We start from the raw sequence: 20,867 nt of genomic DNA, 5'->3' as shown, positions 1-20,867 counted from the left end.
AAAATGTGTTCAACTGTCTCACCCAATTAAAAAATTGAAACTCCATCTCCTCTTCATTTTTTTCCACTGAAAAGAGATTCCAACAGTTTTTCAATTTTGTGTCTGACCAGGGCTCCATAAGGTTGGTCCCGAGTGGCATTTGGACACGCCATTATTAAAAAAAAAATGCTCGTAATGTCTACACTACCATTTTTTGCTTCACTGTCTTTCCAGGTGCTTTCCTGGCTCATTGAACCAGTTGTATGATTAACCCTACAAACATTTTTGTAATGGTATGTGCGAAAACCCCATATGATCAACCATGTTTATTTAAAAAAACAAAAACAAAAAAAAAACAACACAGGGTTAAAAGTGTGTGGAAGGTTTTCTGGTTATCCTGGTTGAAGATTTTGCCATGTCAAGATATACACAGGGAAAGTGTTTTTATTCTTGATCATGAATGAATTTATAAAATTTAAGACCCAACACAAAAACATAAAAAAGTATAACGTCTCAATAAAGGTGATGCACACATGGCTCATTCTTAACTGGTGTTTTATTTCTTTTCCCACCCTTTGTTACATAGATTTCTTTAATTTTGATTTGACAGATTGCAGTGCTTACAGCATAAGCGATGACAAACCCTAAAAACAAAAAAAGCTTTCTTGCAGGATAGTTGTTTATGCAAAAGAAAGGGGCAAGGATTACATTGCAACGTTAGCATTCATATTCATTTTGTATTTTATCATTTGATATCTCCTTCCATCTTCTTAACGGAACTGGAGAGGACTCACGCGCAGACCAATCACATCCTTGCCAATCTCAGTCACCTGAGAAGTGAAAGCCAAGGTGAGTGTAATGTTCAAGACCATCAGATGATGTTGTCTGCCTTTATTTCGTCTCACCTGAGTAACCCTGCACACTTGCCCCTTGTACGAGGGGCAGTAGCAAGCCCCTGACAAGGGGCACTTCTCAACGGGACGCCCGCGGTAAAGCGGGACGAAGGAGGCGGCGCAGAGGTCGAAAGGATTGTGTGGGTCGTAGTTCAGCTGGTGGGCGTCAGTTAAGTTCTTCTCGCACGCTGCCATAATCTTGCGTGTCTGAGTTGGTCAGAAAAAATAATCACGTTACCGCCATATTAATGGAAACCAAAGAATCCCATTCTGTGTATTGAAAAGCTGATACTGCACAAAAATGATATGGGATTAAGTGACTTGTTAAAATGTAAAATGTGAGATTTGAATTTGAAGTAGTTGAGAAGATGTAGGCATTATCGATGTAGGCATCACTTTTGGAATATTATTGGGAACGCTTGGGAATTATCACACTATATGTGTGAGAAAGTGTTTGTTTCAATTTGGGGAGTTTTTATCAATAGTTTCCAAGACTCCCTGAACAGGCGAAACATTTTGAATGTTAAATGGGCCTAAATAAAAAATGTGGAAAGAGAAAATTTTGTGGAAAATTTCGACGCAAAACAAGACAAGGAAAATATTAAAAAAAAGCTCGAGGGCTGACCTGCTGCGCAACATCTGGCTTGGGGCCGAGCTCGAGCAGGCGACGTGCAAAGCCGTTGGCCGTCTTGAAGTTGCGCAACTTGAAGAAGAGGTTGAGAGCTGTGCGCAACACCAGCACCATATGGACGGGCTGCAAGTTGCAGTGAGTGAAGTAGGCGGCCATCTGCAAGGGACAAGGAAGCAGAAGAAATTAGGAAAATCTCCCAGAGAAAATGAAAAAAAAAAAAATATATATATATTCCAACAGACCTCACAAAGCCTCTTCTGCTGATCCAGTGTGTCCTTGGGCAGCTTCTTCCGCTCAGTCTCCATGGTCAGACCCACAATGTACTCCTTGCAAATGGTGATCAACTGCTGAGCCTAAAAGAGAGGGAATAAAAAGAAATGAACGTAGCAATTTGTACAGGAAATGTTGAGTGTTCCCCGATGTCGCAGTTAACCGTTTGTGGCAACGCTAAATATGGTAACAGCAAACGTTAGGAAACTATCTACTAAATATTAAAAAAAAAAAGGTTCGATACCCCTTTGCCTGAGACCGATACCAATACTCAAATCTTGAATAGCCACAAATACCAATACCGAAAACTGATACCACCAGGAATTTTGGTACATAAAGTTTTCCACTAAAAGCAATGTCTCATCTTAAAGCAGGACATACCTATTGAAATACATAATTTGCAATCGAATAATGGAATTAATTTTCTAATTTTAAAATTTGTAGTTTATGAGTATAAACCGACCACCGCCTGACACCGGAATCGACTACGAACGCGAGTAGTGTTACCTAGGTAGGAATAGGTGAGTACAAAGTGGGGATGAGCCTACCTCGGCGATCTCCTGCTTGTTGTCGACGACCAGCAGCGGCACGGACAGCAGGATGGCCCGGAAGCGCTCCACGGCCTCTTCGAAGCGGCCGGAGGTGGTGAGCTGGTAGCATTGCTGCAAGCGAGCGATGAGGTCGGCCAGGCGCAGGCCCACGGCCGGCAGCCCCTGCTTGGCCCCGCACTCCTTCCAGTTCCTCTGCGGGTTGCCCCGCAGGCAGGGGAGAGAGGGCAGGGCCAGGTAGCAGGTGCGTCCCCTGGACAGAGTCTGCATGAAGAGCGGCTTGTACGGCCCAAAGTTGACCACTCCCACTTGGTCGTGAAGCAGCTGCGGAGGCCAAGCGGAGAAGTTTTTACTAATTCGTTTTCATTGTAGGCGTCAGGAAGAAGGCAACCTACCCTCATGGCGGTCTCAAAGGAGCCGGCTAGGATGTGGTCCACCGGCAGCTGAGAGTTGTTGCACCACATCTGCGTGGGACTCATTCCCTTGGTGGGCGGCACAAAGAAGCCGTCCTCCGTGGAGCCGCCGGCGCCAGCTGGCAAGTCCTAATGACATGGCAAATATTGTACTTAGCTAGACATTCTCTTTTTTTTTTATACCTTTCATAAACAATAGGGGTGGATGGATGCATATCCTGCTCCCATTCTCAGTTTGGCCCGTTGAACGTTTCCAAGGTTGTCATACCAGCTCTGGAGGCAGGTCCAAGTCCTCTTCCACCTCCCAGCCTCCTCCCTCCTCTTTGGCACCGCCCTCTTCACCAAAGCCATCTTGGGCATCCATGAAGCCATCTGAGAGAACATGTTTATTTTACATCGTCAAATGATGTAGCGGTGGCTAAATTTTTAGCAATAAATAGGGGTGTCTAGATACATATTTGTCAGTTTTCACACACCATTGATAATGTACCTTAAAATACTGTATGATACAGATCCAAAAATAGTACCAGCAGAAATGATACAAAACTAAAGGTAGAACTTGTTGGCTTTTAAAATCAAAAGAAAAGTGTTCCCTGATGATGACAGATAATTGTTATTTAATTATGGCCCATCAGATCCTAAAAAAAGGTTTGATGAGAAGAATCACACACTGTTCCAATTAATATGTCACAGAGCACAATAACAGGACCAAAGCCGATGTACGTGTTTCAACATTTTTTTTTAAATGGTTTAAACCTTTGCCAAAGTTAACAGGTGAGCACCCTTTTTGAAGCCCGGTTTCATCTTTGCATGCTTACCCTCATCAAGTTGAAGCTCGGCATCGTCTCCCCAGCCCTCGGCTCCGGAGGCGTCCATGTCCAGGTCGGCTGCCATCTGACCGGCTTTCCCTACGAAGCAAACATAGAAACGTCAAGCGGGTGAAAGACTTCACATGTTGGGCCACATTTTCTGCCCCTCCTTTTTCTGTTACCCTTGGCTGCGATGGCTCCCTCGAAGAAGCCCTTGGAGACGGTGAGTAAGGGCCAGTTGGTGTCAAGGGGGTTGATGGGGGGTGGAGGCTGCAAGAGCTGGGCGTTGGGATCCACCTCAGGTAACTTAAAAGTCACCCAAAAAAACAGTTTTTGAAATCTTATTGCCAAAAAGATGGTGTGACAATGTTATGACCATTGGGACTCGATTGCGCAACATACGGTCTCCTTTTCCGGATCAAATGTCTCCTTGAGGGCCTCGGCTTCCTCATCCAGTCCGTGCGTGGCGGCTGTCAGGTAAGCCAGGGACTCTAGTGGGAAGAAATATAAAAAAGGTTTGTTTTCATACTTCATCTTTTGGTCAGGTTTTCAATTTCTTAAATGATGAAGTGTTGTGCAAAAGCCTTAATGTTTTAATTATGTTAACTTATTCTTGAGCTGCGATGACTAATTAGCAACTCAATTATATATATATAAAAAAAATCAATAGCCGTTTTTGATCATCGATTAATCGTTTTGAGAGCCAGTTTGATTTTAAAATTACAAAGTCCTGTTTTTGATTAAAGGGATGGAAATGTTATTTTTTTTTTTATCCAACTCAGACAAAATAAATTGAATATTGAAATAATTGTTAGTTGCGGCGCAATTGTGTTCACAAAGTTTAAAACTTTTTATTATCTTTTTAAAATCCTTTCTATGAAGTTCTATGACAAACATAGAACGTGATGATTTGTTTGTAGCTTGGCTGCTGTTAACTCACTCTGCCCACAGTTCTTCAGGATGCGCACCCTCTCGCTGACATCTCCCAAGTATAGTGCTGCCTGGTAGTGGCCGCTCATGTCCTTCCTAATCTCAGCTACGGACAAAGGACACACATTTTAGCTCATGGAAGCGCACGACAGCACCTGAATACGCCCCGCCCCCCTCACCGATTTTCATCATCTTGCGTAGCTTGGCCAGGTTGCCGGTGATGAGGTAAAGGAAGGTGAGCTTGTCAAAGTTCTTGGTCCTCTGGTAGCACATCTCCACCACTTGGTGATGGCCCTGCAGCAGCGCCGCTTCGCCCAGACGCTCCCAGCAGCTGCGCTCATCCAAAGCCTTGGCCGCCTCTAGCGCCACCTTGAGCAAGAGGAAAGAAAGATGGCGGCATTGAACTCGCAGTTTTGCAGAGGAGGACGGGAACCTGGAACTAGTGAGCTACCTCGATGTTCCCGCACTCCAGAGCTAAGCTGAAGCGAGTCTTCTCGTCTTTGACAAAGTGCAGCGCCACCTCGGGGTAGCCCTTCTTCTGCAGGTATGCAATGATGGACTGGCCCACCAGCTTGGCGTTACGGACCATGTGAAGAACCTGAAAGCACCAATTTGGATGCCTGCTTCATAATTAAGCACCTACAAAGTTTCAAATTGGCTAACAAATTGTGATGAAGAAAAAAAAAACTGTTTCCAAACTTATGACTGGTATTGTCCTTCACGAAAAATATTTTAGCTTTTCCTATGATGAAAGTAAAAGCGCAATTTGAATATTTCGCTTCCTCAGCTAAATAAAATTGTGGACCTTGTGTTTTTAATGGTGAAACAGTAACTTTCATATGGGTTCTGTTGGCTGTCCTACTTATGCGAGTAACTGCCCAGTACAGTGGTTTCTTACATTATACGATCTATCTTCTGAAGTTGGTGAATAAAATATGCCTTGAGATACAACACATGGATGATACAGCAGTGCCATAGTATATTCTCGTATGCAGAAGCTATCGCAGTTAGCTAATGTTAACTTGAACATGGAACAAGAATACAGCACTGATTAACTCTCAACTTCTCCTTTTTTTACACAACATTTGTAGACACAGTTTGCCTGAATTTGTGTAAAAGTTGGTACAATACTGAAGTTAGTAAAATGACACAAAATATTGGAATTAAACAAGGGAAGCCATTCATGACATTTTAGTATCACTGGATATCTAAAGCCAAAGTTGCTCATGCTGTTGGTGAACGAATGGTGCTTGTGAGACGCACCTCGTCGTATTTGCGATTGACCAGGGCCAGTTTGAAGCGGTACTCGGTGGGGTCGATGGTGAGGACACGGGGTCGGCACTCCCTGTCCAGACAGTACACGCTGTTGCCTCGCACGCGGGTCACGTAGATGGGCAGGTCCAGAGTACGGATGATGCCATGATCACTGCATAGAGAAATAAGTCTTGAAACCTGCTACAGAGCATTTTCCCTCTGTTCTGATTCCATAGTCTACTATAACCAAATTTTCCTGTGAGGAGGGCTGAGCACGTGTCCCTCTGTGTTTAAGGCCAATCAAGACTTTTAAACCTGTTCAAACTTTTCAAATCTCTTCAATGTTACAATATAGTGTGTACAGTATAAATTCAACTTTTATGGTTCAGTTTGACAATCATTGCTGCATATAGGCATGGGATGTTCTATCCCAATTTTCCAGACTGATACTGTACAAATACACGACTCTTAAGTAGTCATCAATGCAGGTATCAAGTATCGATACCATTGGTATTTTAGACACATAATTTAATCTTAAAGGGTATCTGTTAAGACATGTATACCTTTATTGCTGATCATAAAATGGCCACAAGAAGGCCGATCCGTCACGAGTACAGATACCTTAAAATAAGGTCTTGTACCGACTCAATACCATTACCTGCTATTGGTACTCACTCATCCCCAACATATACAGATACAAAGTACGGATACCATTAGTACTGTTGTTACCTAAAGTTATCCCACCAAAACAATAAAACCTAATTTTAAGGACAGGACTATATACCCCCCCCCCCCCCCCCCCCCCCCCCAAAAAAAAAGCAATTGTCCTTAATGTAACAAAATGCCTTTTTTTCCATTTTAATTATCTAGTACCTAATCAAAAAACACAAGTGGGCAGCTGATACTAGTATATGCTGCAGATACCCGGTGTCCCTGTATAAGCACAGACCCATTTCTAATATAAAATGATGTACATGGAGTAAAAATTTGCCACATAATACTAAAGCAGTTACAAAATAGTAATAAAACATACCCGGAGGTGAGGGCATATTTGATGTGGTTGGAGGTGGTGTAAATGAAGACACCACTCTCATCCCAAGCACCGCTCTTCACTCTGATGTTCTCGTGAATGTTGCAGAGGCTCTCAAGCTTACGGTTGCAGATCATAATGGCTGAAAAGCAAGCAGGTGGGGAGCAATTTAGCATCTGGACACAAACACGCATCATCTGACAGGGGTTGGTCGGACGCTCTTACCGTGCTTGGCCAGCAGTGCAACGTGGCTGGTGTCGGAACTCCACACCACGTACTTGACCTTGGCGATCTTGACGGTCGCCAGCGAACGCTTCTGCTGCACGTCGAAGAGCGTCACGCCGTCGGCGTCTCGCAGCAGCAGCGAGCCCGTGCCGGCGTAGAAGATTTCTTCGCAGCTTGGCACTTGTACTTTTTTCACAATCTCATTCTTTAGGTTCTTGATCAGCAGCTGCGGAGAAAATTAGAATTGCTGGGTGACATTATTCCACTTGCTGCAATTGGTTGTTGATTGACATGCCTCTAACGGCCTTATATGCAGACAGTCTTAAAGTGTTTTCTTGAGGTGTGCCGAAACAACTTTTTCATTTGAGATCGTCTAAGGTACTGTCTGATACCAATTCGATATTTTTTCTTGGAATAAAATGTTCACAGAGACTTGCTTCAAGTGATACAATTGCAACAAAGAGCAATATCCAGCAAACAGTAAGCATTAGAAAACACAACCAATTTATTTCAAACGTTTTGGTTTAAACAATGTACTGCACACAAACAAAATAAATAGAAAATAAAACTACCTAAGAAATAAGACTAATAAAAATAAGAAGACATTTTGGATGTAGAAAGCTATAGTGCAGTACTGTTTATTTGGCTGATACATGGTACCTAACCAATAAACAAAAATGTAACTGACTGATTATATTTGGGATAAATTTGTTCAACACTTACAGAGTGCATGCGGTCCAGGACAGCAAATCTATTCCTCGCCACCCACACAGCAGTCAGGCCAGAGGACCTCTTTCCTTCAGGTGCTGAGAAGGACAAAATTATCATTACATCATCATAATTTGAGACAGATCATTCAGCGCATTATTTTTTTAAGTACCATCAGGATTCTGCGAGTCGCTCTCTTTAGGAATGGAATACAGGTCATAGGTGCTGTTCTCCAAGTTGGTTGCCCTCTGGCAGATGATACAACCATATATTAACCAGAAGTGGGAAAATATAATGACAAGACTAGCTCTTCAATTTGATTTTAATACCACCAAGTCAGTTCTTCTGGAAGAGAACTTGCGTTAAAATAAGCAATATATTCTTCATTTCATTGCATTTACAAAAAAAAAAAAAAAAAAAAAAAGATTTAAATGCCTTTTTTATCCATCATCAACAGGGTGATGATACTCACAGTGCAAAGGAGCACAGCGTTCTCAGCGGGGTTGTACGACATGCTGAACACGGGGAACTTGGAGCCACTGCAACGAAAATAAAAGTCTCAGATGTGTACATTATGGATGCAAGTGATGCAGCTGGGGCTGAAGAGCTACCTGCGCAACTGCATGACGGCCGTGTCCTTGCTGCTGTTGAAGTCCAGCTGGCGCAGGAAACGCTCCTTGACATAGTACAGCATGTTGCCGTGGACGGCGTACGCCGGACGCTCACGTTCCAGTTTGAACACAATCATACCGCTGTCGTGGCCTGCAGGAAAATGCTGAACGTTTAACTCATTTGCTGGAAGTCTTGTAAAAACTAATCTATTGCCGTCGATAAAGGAGTAGTAAAGGACTTAAGAAAAATGGCAGAGAATTTAAAACTGTGGTAACTTCAGAGAACTAGTTATTCAAAATGTCAGCATTTCTGTTATAGTGCTATTTATTTGTTTAGTTTTCATTTATCTTTTCATACAACATACCAGCGGCAAACAGGTTGAGGTTGGGGTGCGCACCCAGCACCCAGAAGCGGTCATGGTCCCGGCGGAAAGTCTGCACGCCTGTCCTCTTGGACATGTCCCACACTCGTATGCTCTTGTCCTCAGAGTTGGACAAGATAAGCTCCTGGCGCGGGTGGAATACAGCGCAGGAGACGTTATTGTAGTGGCCACGGCACGTGTCCAGCTCCCATGCCTTGGACTCTGGAGGATTTAAGAAAACAAAACATTTTATTGCAGTACACAGGTATACCACCAATTTAAAAGTAATTAAGTCATTTGTCCTTTAATCAGTTTTGTGTTACTATGCAGACGAAAATCTTTTACATTGTAAATTTGTAGAGTTTATTTGCTTTTTATTATTGCTCTTTTAATTGCTTTAATGCTCATAAAGATTTTGCCACTTGCCAGGCCATGGAAATGATTTTTTTTCTATTCTCACTATGAATGCAACTAACGACTATTTTAACGCATTCAGTACCAGTCATTTTCAGAGCCCCACCCCAATACTTGAAAAAAAAATTCTTACCATTCATTCTCCAGATTTTGACCTGCCTGTCATCAGCGCCCGACACAATGAGAGGCATGCTGGGATGGAAGGTGGCCCAGTTAACGCCTCGGTCGTGACCCTGAACAAAAGGAACAGCCATCATACTGTTAGTTGGTAGTAATTGAGTAGTCACTGACACAAAGTACTGATACCTACTAGTACTTTTGACTCACATTTCTCCAACAATGACAGTCATTTTAATGAAAGCACCTATGTATTTAAATATAGCATTTTCCTCTAGATTTCACAAAATGGCAATTTTCTATTCTTATGATGGGTTCGTAAAACTGCTACAAGACAGCAATATTAAAAAATGGATAAATACTTTCGAATAAGGAACGGTATATCCCTGCTACCATCTTGATCATCCCTATTAGTGTGAACCACAATAGCGATAAAATCAATTCATGTTTTAGATTATAAGGGAAGAGCTGGGGTGTGGCGACTTGCTGAGGGCAGAATAGATTATCTTTCTATATATATTATTATTTAAAAAAAAAAAGCAAAGCCAAGACCAGGAAAAAAACTCTGTAACATAACGATGCAAACAAGCGATGACACCACAACATCCATTTCACCTCAAGCACGTGCTTAACGACAGCGTCGGAAGCGCCGAACAGGTCGACGCCGGAAATGCCGCGGACCTCCGTTTCCACGGCGCCGGGCGATAAGTTCTTCTTCCTCAGACCTGCAACCGACATTTGTAGTGGCGGGTGTGGCAGTGGGGGAGACAAGCACATTTTGGGGGAAGGGAAGACAATTGTCAATAGAACATTCAAATATAACATATAAACAAGCGACAAGAAGCAGCAGCAAAGATTGGACAACTGCTGGACCAGCGGACACACACTCAGGTTGGAAACACCACAAACAACGTCTGATTGGCTTAGCGGAGGAAAACGAAATGATTGGGTTGGCGTTGATGATGATGATTCCCGCCTGAACAAACAAGGTGGTGAGCGTCTGGTTCAGCAGTGAGAAGAGGATGAATGGAAAATGGGATGGAACTAGGAACCAGTGTCCAAGTGTGTATGTTTCCAGGGAGGGCACATAGGGGGCAGGGAATGTGGGTGTTGGTGGTTGGCGTCGTAAAGACGTGCTCTGATGGGGCTTTTGGATGTGAAGAACCTGATGTTATTTGACTTGAATGACATGCGCGTTTAATGATTCACATGCAACTTGCATTACTAGTTAGCATGACAATACATACAAAACATACAAGGGCATAAATGTGACTGTTAGCTTGGTGCAAATGTCATGCATGATATTTGTTCACACCCCTAAATTGTCACATCAGATGAGTTTCAGAAAAGTAAGTATCATGGATGCTGTGTATTTGCCATTGAGGCGGTCATAAAAGAAACAAAATTGCAGTAAAGTATTCTACCATGTGAGTATGAATGTTAAGAGTGAGTGGACAGTAAGGTGATGGCAATGCAAAAAATATGATGACCTCATATGCAGGTGCGTTGACATGAGTAAGGAGTGTTAAAGGGGAAGTCAACACACAAAATAAATGTCCTCTTTTAGGATCCAAAAAGGAAGAAGAGAGCAAAGACACCAAGAAGCATGCAAAGATACACAAAAACCTCCTTGATCATCAAGTATGATTTTCTAGTAAGAGGAGGTGTTTGCATATTCAGCCCACAGAGTTTGTCCTCTACAAATAGGAAAGGAAGAGGTCCGCTCAAGATGAGATATCCACATCCCATTTCAGACTCTTTCTCTCCTGATAGGAAATGAACACATCTGTTGAATTATTGGGTTTTTCTCATAGGGGAGCACTTTGGATACATTTTTCATTTAATCAAAATCTTTGTTTTTCCCCTAAATAATTAATGGTTTGCTCCTAATATTGTCTTCATCTCATATTTTTGTTTTATAGCTGGTAAATGTGTCATTTTTAAACATTTATCCCCTGATGTTTTAATTGAATTACAACTGAGGATTTTTTGTTTATAAAAAAGTAATCTAAGTAAATTCTGATCTTGTATTTTTCACCTTTGCTCGATTATTTATCCATCTAATCGTTGTTTATTTTATTTATACTCAAATGTTTTTTTTGTATCCATCCCATCTCATTATTTTTATATTGTTAACATACTTTACATTACATTTAATCTTTTAAGCATTTTTTTTCCTGCAATTATTTGAAAATTACAAGTTCGTATTTTCCCATCTTGTTTTTTTTCTTCAGCATTTCCGTACTTTTGCCTAATATTTTGGGAAGTTTTGTAATATTGTGACATTAAAATTAGATGTATTTTTATAATAATACAATATTACGTAGCAATAATAGCAAAATGTTTTGAAAATATTTTCTAAGGTTTTGTATTTTTCTGTCAATCTCCCTATACATTGAGCGAGGCCTATTTTGAGACACTAGAAAATGTTAAAAAAAAAAAAAAAAAAACATCAACAAAGTAAAAACTACATATGAATCAACTGTCTGGACTTTTATCAGGCATGAAAATATTTCTTTAGGATTGAATGAGGTATTTTTGATTCTTTTCTTTTTTTAAAACTTAACTAAAAAAATATGCTATCAACAAGAGTGTGTTCACTTCCTAGCTTCACTATACACCCCAAACCTCCTGCGCTGTCCCCTAAAAGCCCTCACCAGAGATATCCCACACTCGCACAGTCTGGTCCAAGCTAGCTGACACCACCAGGTCCTCTGAGGGGTGGAACTGGGCGCACATGACGTAGTGGTTGTGGCCTGTCAGCACACTGCGGGCACAAGAAGGGGTGGTGATTTATGATTTTATGATTTTTACATTTGAACACCAGCTTCATGTCAGATTTCTTATTTAGTTTACCAGACACAAGTTCTGGACTGCCAGTTCCAGATTCGAATGGTTTGGTCATCAGAGGCACTCAGAATCCAGGGATACTCCTAGAAAAGGAACGGAAAAAAAAATAATGGCTATGTTAAATATTGGAATAAAACAAGTGTCGTCATCGTGCTTCATCTTATTGTGATCCTGCTTCATCTTACTGTCACACATGACCAAGAATTTAAACATAAAAATTTCCGTTTCCTCCTTTTAATGAAGTTCGAGAAATAATGCTATAAAACCCTGCAGATAAAATAGCAACATACATGGTGGAAGAAGGTGGTCCTGATATAGTCCAGATGTCCAAGCAAGGTGAATAGGCAACGTCTCAGCTTGTAGTTCCACACCTTGTCAAATAAGCAAACAAAAGATTAGAGTCAATATTCCAACTATTTGTAAAAAAAAAAGACAAAGATCACCTTGATTTTGTAATCATCTCCTCCAGATACAAACAAGGGCTGCTGTTTGTGAAAATCAATTCCTCGAACGGGACCTGTGGGATAACGTACACAAAAGAATCTACAGTATACATAGATTTCTCAGGTGTTCTGAAATAACTGCTTTTGTCATTTCTATCTATCTACTCATCTTTGCAGGTGTTGTCTTTGGGACAGTCTGACAGCATGGTTATTGTCTACTCAACCTATCTTTGGGTCTTGCTTTTTATCACATAATTTAAAGAACAGAAGTAGCCTAGAATTGCTTCTCATCTGTTTTCATCTATCATAAATCCATGCATCCAACCCCTTCCATTCATCCTCCCTGCCATCTAACCACCTACCTATAAAATGTAAACATATATTTGTGTCCCTTTACCATCATGCTCATCAAACTTGTCAATGAGCGTGCACATGCGATAGTCCCACAGCTGGATGACGCCGTTGTGCAGACTCGCAAGAACCCAAGGCCTCTTGGGGTGGAAACTTAGGCCTGAAACGTAACAATAACGCAAATACATGTTTAAACAACCATTATGATGCAACAATAATATAACCAGGGAAGGAGAAGCAGATATCGTTTCATTGCCAAGAATAACATGAAAGTGGGGCAGCCATTATATCTTAGTTAGAGACAGCAAATTCGCGTGTTTGAAATTCCTTTTCAAGATGACTTGAACGCTTGCATGGTTACATAGAAGATTAGGCTAACTCGGATAGCTGCTAAACAACGTTCGATTGAGACACATCATGCATTACGTACCTTACCGGATAGCTCGCTAACATTAGCATTTAAAGCTAGTTGCGTCTAGCCAAAGCCTACCTTTAACACGGGCCGACTTGGTTTCAAATTTGGTCAACATGGTAGCAAGACCAGCGTGTACGTCTTCTTTCACTATATGTTAGAATAAACAATGTCTGCCCCAAAGTACAAATGTACACCACGGAAAAATTAAGCTAGGCGGCGACCGTCCATTTAAGATGGATCTCTCGACTTCCTGACACGTCTCCTGTTTTGTCTTCCGGGTTTAAGCAATAAAGTTTCGACTGTCAAACTTTGTACAAATGACGCACAAAGCTCCACCGCGGCTTGCACATAGAAACACAACCCATAGATTCAATATGTGCTGCCTGAACGTAAATTATTTTAGGCATATTTTCATTTCATTCATTTTATGGACAGAGTATCCATTCACTTGTGGTGATTGTAAAAAAAGCTCAGATTTTAAAGTTTTGTTTATGAAATTATATTTAGAAATCCTATTTTCCTAAGTCATCTTAAATTGTCCCCCCACTCATTCTTTTTTCGAGTAACCCTGAGAAAAGCAGTTCGAGTCATAGGCTCAATGTGTGGGCGGAGCCAAACGTTTGAGCCCCCGCCCACGGGAAGTGATTGAATTTGCCCCTTTGACAGTCATTCTGGGAGAATAGAGGGTCATAAAGCCATTTTGTACATTTTTGTTCCACCGTGAGAAAATGCTAACACATTTAAATGACATAAAACCTTCCCATAAAAAGATCAAACAACCCAAATTCATCTGGATGATATTCTTTTATTAAGTACACCATATTTACAAGAGGGCAGAACAAAACACAGTAACTGCTCTGGGTGAGCTGCGTCATTCGGCCTTGAATGGATGGCGTGACGACAAAAGCACTTGAATTGAAACTAACTTTTCTGCCTGTTTAAAATTAGCCAGCCGTTTGCCCTGTGGTTTCTCAACTCGTCTACACAGTTGCACACAGGGAACAACTTTATTACACAAAGTGCTCCGGCCTTTTGTTAATGCACCTTTTAAAGTGTGGAGCGACCACCCCACTCACGCAAACATCAATCTTCACAATGAAAACACACAAATCCTCAAAGGTAATCGACCGCCCGCACACTATAATAATCAGCAAAATCATTCACTTCGGATCAATATTGGGATGACTTTGGGAAACATTACAGCGATGCATCACAATTACGTTTCATAATAGTCATCACACAGTTGGGTGTATTTATGCCAAAGACATGAATAGTAAAGACATGAATAAGGCATTCCCTCACAGCAGCACTCATTAAACACAGTTTGTGCAGAGAGGTCAAATTGACCTAGTTTAACCTTTCCCTCATTTAGTTATTTTTTGTGTATCCTAAGCGGAAACTTTTTTTTATCCTCTTCCTTTGAGTCAAGATTCAACATCCTGTTATACTGTGGGTCATACTAACCTGTAAAATCTGGATTATCTATTTGAATAAAATATTCCCTCTCCTCCCTTTCATTTTTTGTTCTTTTTTTTTTTTGTTGGACCCTCTAGTTATACAGTGGTTCAAGTTGACCAGGAAAAAATCTGGGAATATATGTATTTTATGAACTGTGATCAGGTTTTAGTTTAGTATAACTTTGTTATACTGTGGGTCAAATCGAATCCCATAAATCACCAAATTAGTAATTAAAAAAACAACGAATCCCCTTTTAATTACATTAACTTTCCTAGTACAGTCTGGGTCAAACTCACCTTTTTTTTTTTAAATGCACAACAGTTCTTTTCTTTTAGTAAGTTTTAAAAACCTATTACAGTATACATCAGGTTAAAACCGACACAAAAGAGAGGGAGGGGGATGGGTGACTAGAAATCTTTTTTTTTTTTTAACAACGTACCAAATCCCTGTTGTTGTTTTTCCAGTTTGCTTCTTAATAGACTGTGGTTCAAAATGAGTCATAAAATTATTATCTTTTCATATAGAGTAGTTTACAGCTGCATAAAAATACACAATGTAATTTTCCCCAAAATAAATAAAAGTAGTTTTTGGTGTGAACACTAAAGAATATGTTTGTATTTAAAAATGATTTAACATGAAATTTGAGTAAATGGTCCTTAAAAATGCATGATGTGTGACATGTAACGCCTTACATACTGACTACAATACGTCGTGAAAAACAATGTTAACCGCGCGACTTTCCACTAAGAATTGTCAATTTGAGCTGGGGCTTAACAGGAGAGTTAAGGACATTAACTAGAGGGTGCAGTCATATTATATTGGATGGAGGGAATGCAATTAAGAATCAAAGAGCTGGATGGGGAAAAAAAAAACAAAAACAAAAGCAGATGTGTTTGAATGTTGGAAATTTTGTAACCTGGCCAACATGTGTGTGCGCTTGTGGAGGACGTGAGGGCGAGCGCGTGTGACCTGACTGTCACTATGCCGCCACCCGACTCCTAACGGGCGCGGCCCCTTTCCGCAGCCGGGGTAGATCCACCGCCTCCTCACATGATTGAGCATTGCTCGGCTGAGCCGGCTCCCCCGAAGTTCCCCGGAAGGTTGAGGGAGTCCATGTCCAAGTTGAAGCCAGGAGGCTGGCAAGGGGAGAACAACACAGGAGCAACCAGTTGAGTCATCGAGAATAGTCGGCTGATGCCTTCAGGGACTGTCTGAATGCCACCTTTCATTTACAAAAATATAGCTTATAATGTGTACGTGTGTGATATATAACACAACCCAGTCTTTAAAAAACATTTAATTAAAAAAATTAACTATTTTCAAAAATGACTTATTTTTTCCAAATTCCCCCAGCATATGACATGTCTTTGTTCACTCAATGTTTTATTAAAAACGTTTTTCCGAATTTTCCTCCTCAAAAGGTCATCTACAGCCGCAGGAAAATACTTTCCCAAATCATTTTCTTTCAAAAATGTCTCAAAACATATGAGTAAAAAAAGAACTCAAAAATTTGATTTCCAAAAAGGTTTCTTTTAATAAATATGTATTTTCATAGTGGAAAAAGACCAAAAATATAACTGATATTCTAAACATTTTCACTTCCTGATTAACTTGAGTATCAAATAATTAAAAATAAAAAAAGACAAATATAAAAAGTATTAAATAATCAAAAAGCTTCATTGAAAAAGTTGTGCAACATCTTGGAGGTGTGAAAAAGTATGGTAAAATGTCAAAATAATGTTATGGTATAATTCATTTTCTCTAAAATGTCTGGTTAGTGTGATGAAGGTGTGTGATGACACACAATAGACGTCTGGAGCAAGTTACCCCCATTTTCACACATACCACTTAATAACTGTCATAAATAAATAAATAAATAAAGCTAAAATTTCTGCATTTACTTTATTAAATGTAATTTAAAAGCTCTTTTCATCATCCCTATTGATGAAAATGGCATAATTAAAATTGCAACCTGACTAAAATGAATGCTGATAAACTTACAGCATCTCCAGCGAGCTCTTTGGGCGGCTGTCCAAGGTCCTGCAGCTGTGAGGCAAAAGGAGGCCGTATGAGGTCAACCATAAGAAAGAAAGTGAGAAGAGCATCATCATCGACATCTCTCACCTTCTGCATGAGGTCCATGATGCCTTCAAAGACCTTGTCTCCGTCTTCTTCCTTCTCAAAGCGCTGGCAGATTTCTCCCATGACCGTGGCCTGCTGCTCGTAGCGTTGGACGTCTTCCGGACTCAGGCTGGATTTGTTGGCCTCCAGCCACTCTGGATACTGAGGACCAGCAGGTATGTTAAGTTGGAAAATGAACAGCTGCCGCTGTTGACATGTCTGTGAACCGACCTTGCTGGTGATCTCCTTGAGGGACGGGTAGAGCACCTCCTTGGAGAGGAGATTCTGCATGATGGACTGCATGATGGGAAGAATGTTGGCGTCATCACCCCCGCCGCCGCTTTCGCCACCCTCATCCAATCCCAGACCTTCCAGGGCCTTGACCAGGTCGTCGCCGGCCATCCCGGAGGACTGCGAAACGCAAACATAGGCATGACAGTTAACACTTCTGTTTTTATATGTATATTTTTTTGAAAATTCATTTTAACAAAAGAAAAAAACCCTAACAATTTGAGGAACTTTTCTCAGACTAATACGAGTAATCGACCCTCGAGTAGAGATACTGATACCAAATAGTACTGATACTACTAATACTATTGATACACATTTCCCAATAAAAAACAAAAAATAATGGCAACTTCATTTTGAACAAAGACATACCTCTTCCAATATAGCATATTCCTTAAAATATCATAACATTGACAGCAATTTTTTTCATCTTTCTTTCGCTGTTTGTGATCGTAAAACGGCTGAGAGTGGCCGATGCTAGTATCGGCTGCCCTTGTGTTTACCAATATAAAGTATCGGTTAAAAAAAAAAAAAAAAAAAGTGACCCAAGGCGGAAAAAAAAATAAAAAATCAATCCATCTATACTGTATATATATTGTAATATCTTGAAATAAGTTCAGATAAGGCCTTATACCAATACTTCACTACTCCCCCTTCCTTAATGTAAATTTTTGTTTTCATACTTGCACGGCAACAGTTTCACTCATTGTGACGGTTATCTGCATATTATTTAGCGTAAAATACAATGCATAATAACAGTCACGATTCAAAGAACATTCTTACCTGCAAGTTATCAGCATTCTTGGCAAGGCCACGGAGGGTATCTTTGAGGCAGGAGGTGAATTCTTGCTGAGAAGCCGTGTCAGTCCCTGCATGCAAAATACTGCGATTAACCAGGGGCAACCGAATCAACAATCAGGCAAAAGGAATGAAACAGCCAAACTCGCCAACTTTGCCGGCAGCCTCTGAGAGTTTTTGGAAATGTTGGATGAGGTCGGGCTCCTCCTGGGCCAGCTCCGTCATGGCTTTCTCCCACTCCTGCTGGGCCTGGGCCGCCATGTCGCCTTCAAAGAGCGTCTCGAACAGCTTGCAGTCCTCGAGCAGCGGCGGCTGGTATGGAAAAACATGTAGGGTAAAGAAAACATTACATTTGTATGAGGAAAAAAGAAAAGCACAAAGTACTTATGACTGGTGTTGGGAAAAAATGTGAACAGCTTGATACGAACTGGAACCTACAATAATGTGCAAGCGTGCATGGTAGATTAAACGATTCATGTTAAAACAACAGAAAAAGCACAATAACTTTCAAGAACTGTGAATTACATTTTGTTACAGTGTTTATACAGGTTACAGATTAGTCTGGAATACAGAAAACAATAACCATGATTTTCAAGGTGCTGAAAAAAAAAATGTCAATCCTTAATTTATTGCACATACACACCACATGGCAAGAACAAAGCCTTTTCCTGGGGTCATCAAGACCTCCTCCCGCCCCCCCAAAAAAATAAAAAACTGGAAAACATATTCCAAAACAAAAAAACATTCACGTCATTTTATGAAACCATAGAATTCTCAAAACTGTTGATTTTTTGGGCCTCTGCAACACTTGGTGGCGCCATAGAGCAAATGAAGCCACATGAAGCTTTGAACCATGTCCAAATCAAGACTATAAAGCTTCACTGCTTCGGGAAACTTAAATTTGGCCACTACTCATGATACCAACCTTCTTTGTTTCATCGCCGGATGAGGAGGAAGGAGCTTTAGGTTCAGGGGGCGCAGACTGCTTGTCAAAGTCATCCAGTGCACCTAAAACAAATAATCCAGGGGATTCAAATTAACACAACCATTACAAGCCAAATGTTGAAAAGGCAAACAATATAACACGTAGAGTACTATCTCCCCAGTTAAGTAATGACAACACTTTTACTTTATTTCGAGGAAAAGATTCACTTTAGTTTGACAGCAACTTGATTACAGCGATCCGACGAATAAAAAAACTGAATTTTCACAGTACAAGAGCAAGATAAAGGCATCAAAATGTCGGTTTTTGTATAATTTAACGTTGATCAAGTTTAATATGACCGTACTATCCAGTAATTCATCCAGTTCAGCGTCATGGCCGCTTTCAGACTCTCCAGCTCCGGACGCCATGATGGACTCTCCCCCGGAATGCTGCCGCAGCTTGTCTCATAAAACTGACGTCATACAAACAAGTGTCGAATGATTTTAACGTCAGGCAACGGTCCTTTAAAAAAAACAAATAGCGTCCTCTTGTGGTAGACAAGAAAATCCGTTACTTAAAATCTGGGGGTATAAAAAAAAAATATATATATATATATATTTATATATATATAAATATATATATAATATATATATATATATATATATATATATATATATATATATATATATATATATATATATATATATATATATATATATATATATATATATATATATATATATATATATATATATATATATATATATATATATATATATATAGCTTTAAAAGTTACTAATTAAAAAAAAAAAATCAAACTACCGAAATCTAATCCAAGGGGTAACCAAACACCATCACATTCATGTGAATTCAAAAGTGTAGGATGATTTCATTGAACGTATCTCTGACATGACACATTTTCAGAAAACATTACAATTTCACAATAAAACATAAACATACCCAAAGGCCAATCAAATGTGAATCACACTACCTGTACTGAAAAAAAAAAACTTGGCATTTGAGTTATTTACAGGGATTCATTAAGAATCTAGTTGTTGTTAATGAGAAAAATAGGACCACAGACAAACTTAACAACGGCATAACTCAATTGAAGCCAATTGAATTTAATCTCGAGGAATGTGCAAGACAGACTATTATTTTCCCTCTCTGTCATTCTGCTTGTTTTAAAAAACAGCGCCGTCTGCCACTAAATAAAAACCATTGTTTGAGGAAGACGTCGAGCGGTCGCCAGGCAACGTTGATAAACAATCAGTAGGCCGTGCATATGTCAGGAAGTTGCAGTGATCAGCATGCCAAGTGAGTTATCAGTGTTGTGTTGGAGGATCACTTTACAGCAACACTTTTCCAGAACAGGAAATCCATATTGTGCAACTTTTTTTGGTCAACTCATGCATCATGCCATTTATGCAATTTTACATGGAATCTTACACATACGGCCCGCTGCTAATCACCTACAGGAAAATCTATCAAATTTTATGCCATTCAAATGGACCTGTGAGGGTAAAGAGGGAAAGTTTGACAACAACCACAGAGCAAGAAATGGAAGTAACACATAGGAAAATGAAAATCCAGTGACGTGGCTGTATGCGACCGAATAGGTCAGTAAAAAAAAACAAAAAAACCCAAAACCCATCAGGCTCAACTCAGGCCTACAGGCAAGAAGTCATAAATATGGTTACGTATTATTGTAAAATACAATATAGCTTTTTTTTTTTTTTGCAAAATCTTTTCAAATATTTAATATTTATGGAGGAGTCAAAATAAAAAAATAATAAAAAAATATAATTAGCAAAAACAGACTATAATAACACATACATTTTCTCAGTTAAACTGAATAGGATTAAAAGCAATAATATTAATTATGTAAATTTTACTGCTTGGTTATGAGTAACTATTAATTAAACGAGACCCTTACGAAATAATTTTCCATTTAATATAAATAGATTTGAATAGAAAACAAAGAGGAATTAATAAACTTTAAATTAATTTTTGATGTGCGATTC

The 20,867-nt window shown here is 40.0% G+C and overlaps 2 protein-coding genes across 2 annotated transcripts; both read right to left on the bottom strand.

Annotated features, from left to right (window-relative positions):
- Window positions 1-517: 517 nt before the first annotated feature.
- On the bottom strand, window positions 518-13,513 carry copa (COPI coat complex subunit alpha). The gene is made up of 29 exons (XM_088430472.1): window positions 13,329-13,513; window positions 12,885-12,998; window positions 12,488-12,561; window positions 12,335-12,415; window positions 12,051-12,127; window positions 11,852-11,961; window positions 9,810-9,919; window positions 9,211-9,310; window positions 8,667-8,885; window positions 8,302-8,452; window positions 8,163-8,229; window positions 7,863-7,938; window positions 7,706-7,788; window positions 6,983-7,208; window positions 6,761-6,899; window positions 5,737-5,899; window positions 4,925-5,071; window positions 4,653-4,842; window positions 4,484-4,579; window positions 3,946-4,034; window positions 3,726-3,849; window positions 3,553-3,642; window positions 3,003-3,106; window positions 2,717-2,863; window positions 2,322-2,645; window positions 1,746-1,856; window positions 1,498-1,659; window positions 885-1,079; window positions 518-809 (listed from the first exon to the last, which is right to left on the bottom strand). The coding sequence occupies exons 1-29, from the start codon at window positions 13,366-13,368 to the stop codon at window positions 750-752; spliced, it is 3,669 nt and encodes a 1,222-aa protein (XP_088286598.1). The 5' UTR covers window positions 13,369-13,513; the 3' UTR covers window positions 518-749.
- Window positions 13,514-14,038: 525 nt separating this feature from the next.
- Window positions 14,039-19,334, bottom strand: pex19 (peroxisomal biogenesis factor 19). The gene is made up of 8 exons (XM_088430442.1): window positions 19,208-19,334; window positions 18,844-18,926; window positions 18,068-18,230; window positions 17,904-17,989; window positions 17,064-17,243; window positions 16,836-16,994; window positions 16,713-16,757; window positions 14,039-15,847 (listed from the first exon to the last, which is right to left on the bottom strand). The coding sequence occupies exons 1-8, from the start codon at window positions 19,269-19,271 to the stop codon at window positions 15,758-15,760; spliced, it is 870 nt and encodes a 289-aa protein (XP_088286568.1). The 5' UTR covers window positions 19,272-19,334; the 3' UTR covers window positions 14,039-15,757.
- Between the last annotated feature and the right edge of the window lie 1,533 nt (window positions 19,335-20,867).

Source organism: Hippichthys cyanospilos, chromosome 12, assembly GCF_059441005.1.
Source record: "Hippichthys cyanospilos isolate Australia breed blue-spotted pipefish chromosome 12, RoL_Hcya_1.0, whole genome shotgun sequence".
Lineage (NCBI taxonomy): Eukaryota > Metazoa > Chordata > Actinopteri > Syngnathiformes > Syngnathidae > Hippichthys > Hippichthys cyanospilos.
The sequence above is the reverse complement of the archived record's forward strand: the minus strand, read 5'-3'. Positions and strand labels throughout refer to the sequence as shown.

What these genes read in the sequence shown, in the direction of transcription:
- copa (XM_088430472.1), bottom strand. Translation starts at nt 13,368, where the DNA reads ATGTTGACCAAATTTGAAACCAAGTCGGCCCGTGTTAAAG. An exon ending in CAGTCCAGAACTTGTGTCTG is followed by an intron (nt 11,962 to 12,050) that starts GTAAACTAAATA and finishes TTGTGCCCGCAG; the next exon opens with TGTGCTGACAGGCCACAACC. An exon ending in CGAGCTTCAACTTGATGAGG is followed by an intron (nt 3,107 to 3,552) that starts GTAAGCATGCAA and finishes ATGTTCTCTCAG; the next exon opens with ATGGCTTCATGGATGCCCAA.
- pex19 (XM_088430442.1), bottom strand. Translation starts at nt 19,271, where the DNA reads ATGGCGTCCGGAGCTGGAGAGTCTGAAAGCGGCCATGACGCTGAACTG. An exon ending in ACTGGATGAATTACTGGATA is followed by an intron (nt 18,927 to 19,207) that starts GTACGGTCATAT and finishes TATTTGTTTTAG; the next exon opens with GTGCACTGGATGACTTTGAC. An exon ending in AGAGGCTGCCGGCAAAGTTG is followed by an intron (nt 17,990 to 18,067) that starts GCGAGTTTGGCT and finishes TTTTGCATGCAG; the next exon opens with GGACTGACACGGCTTCTCAG.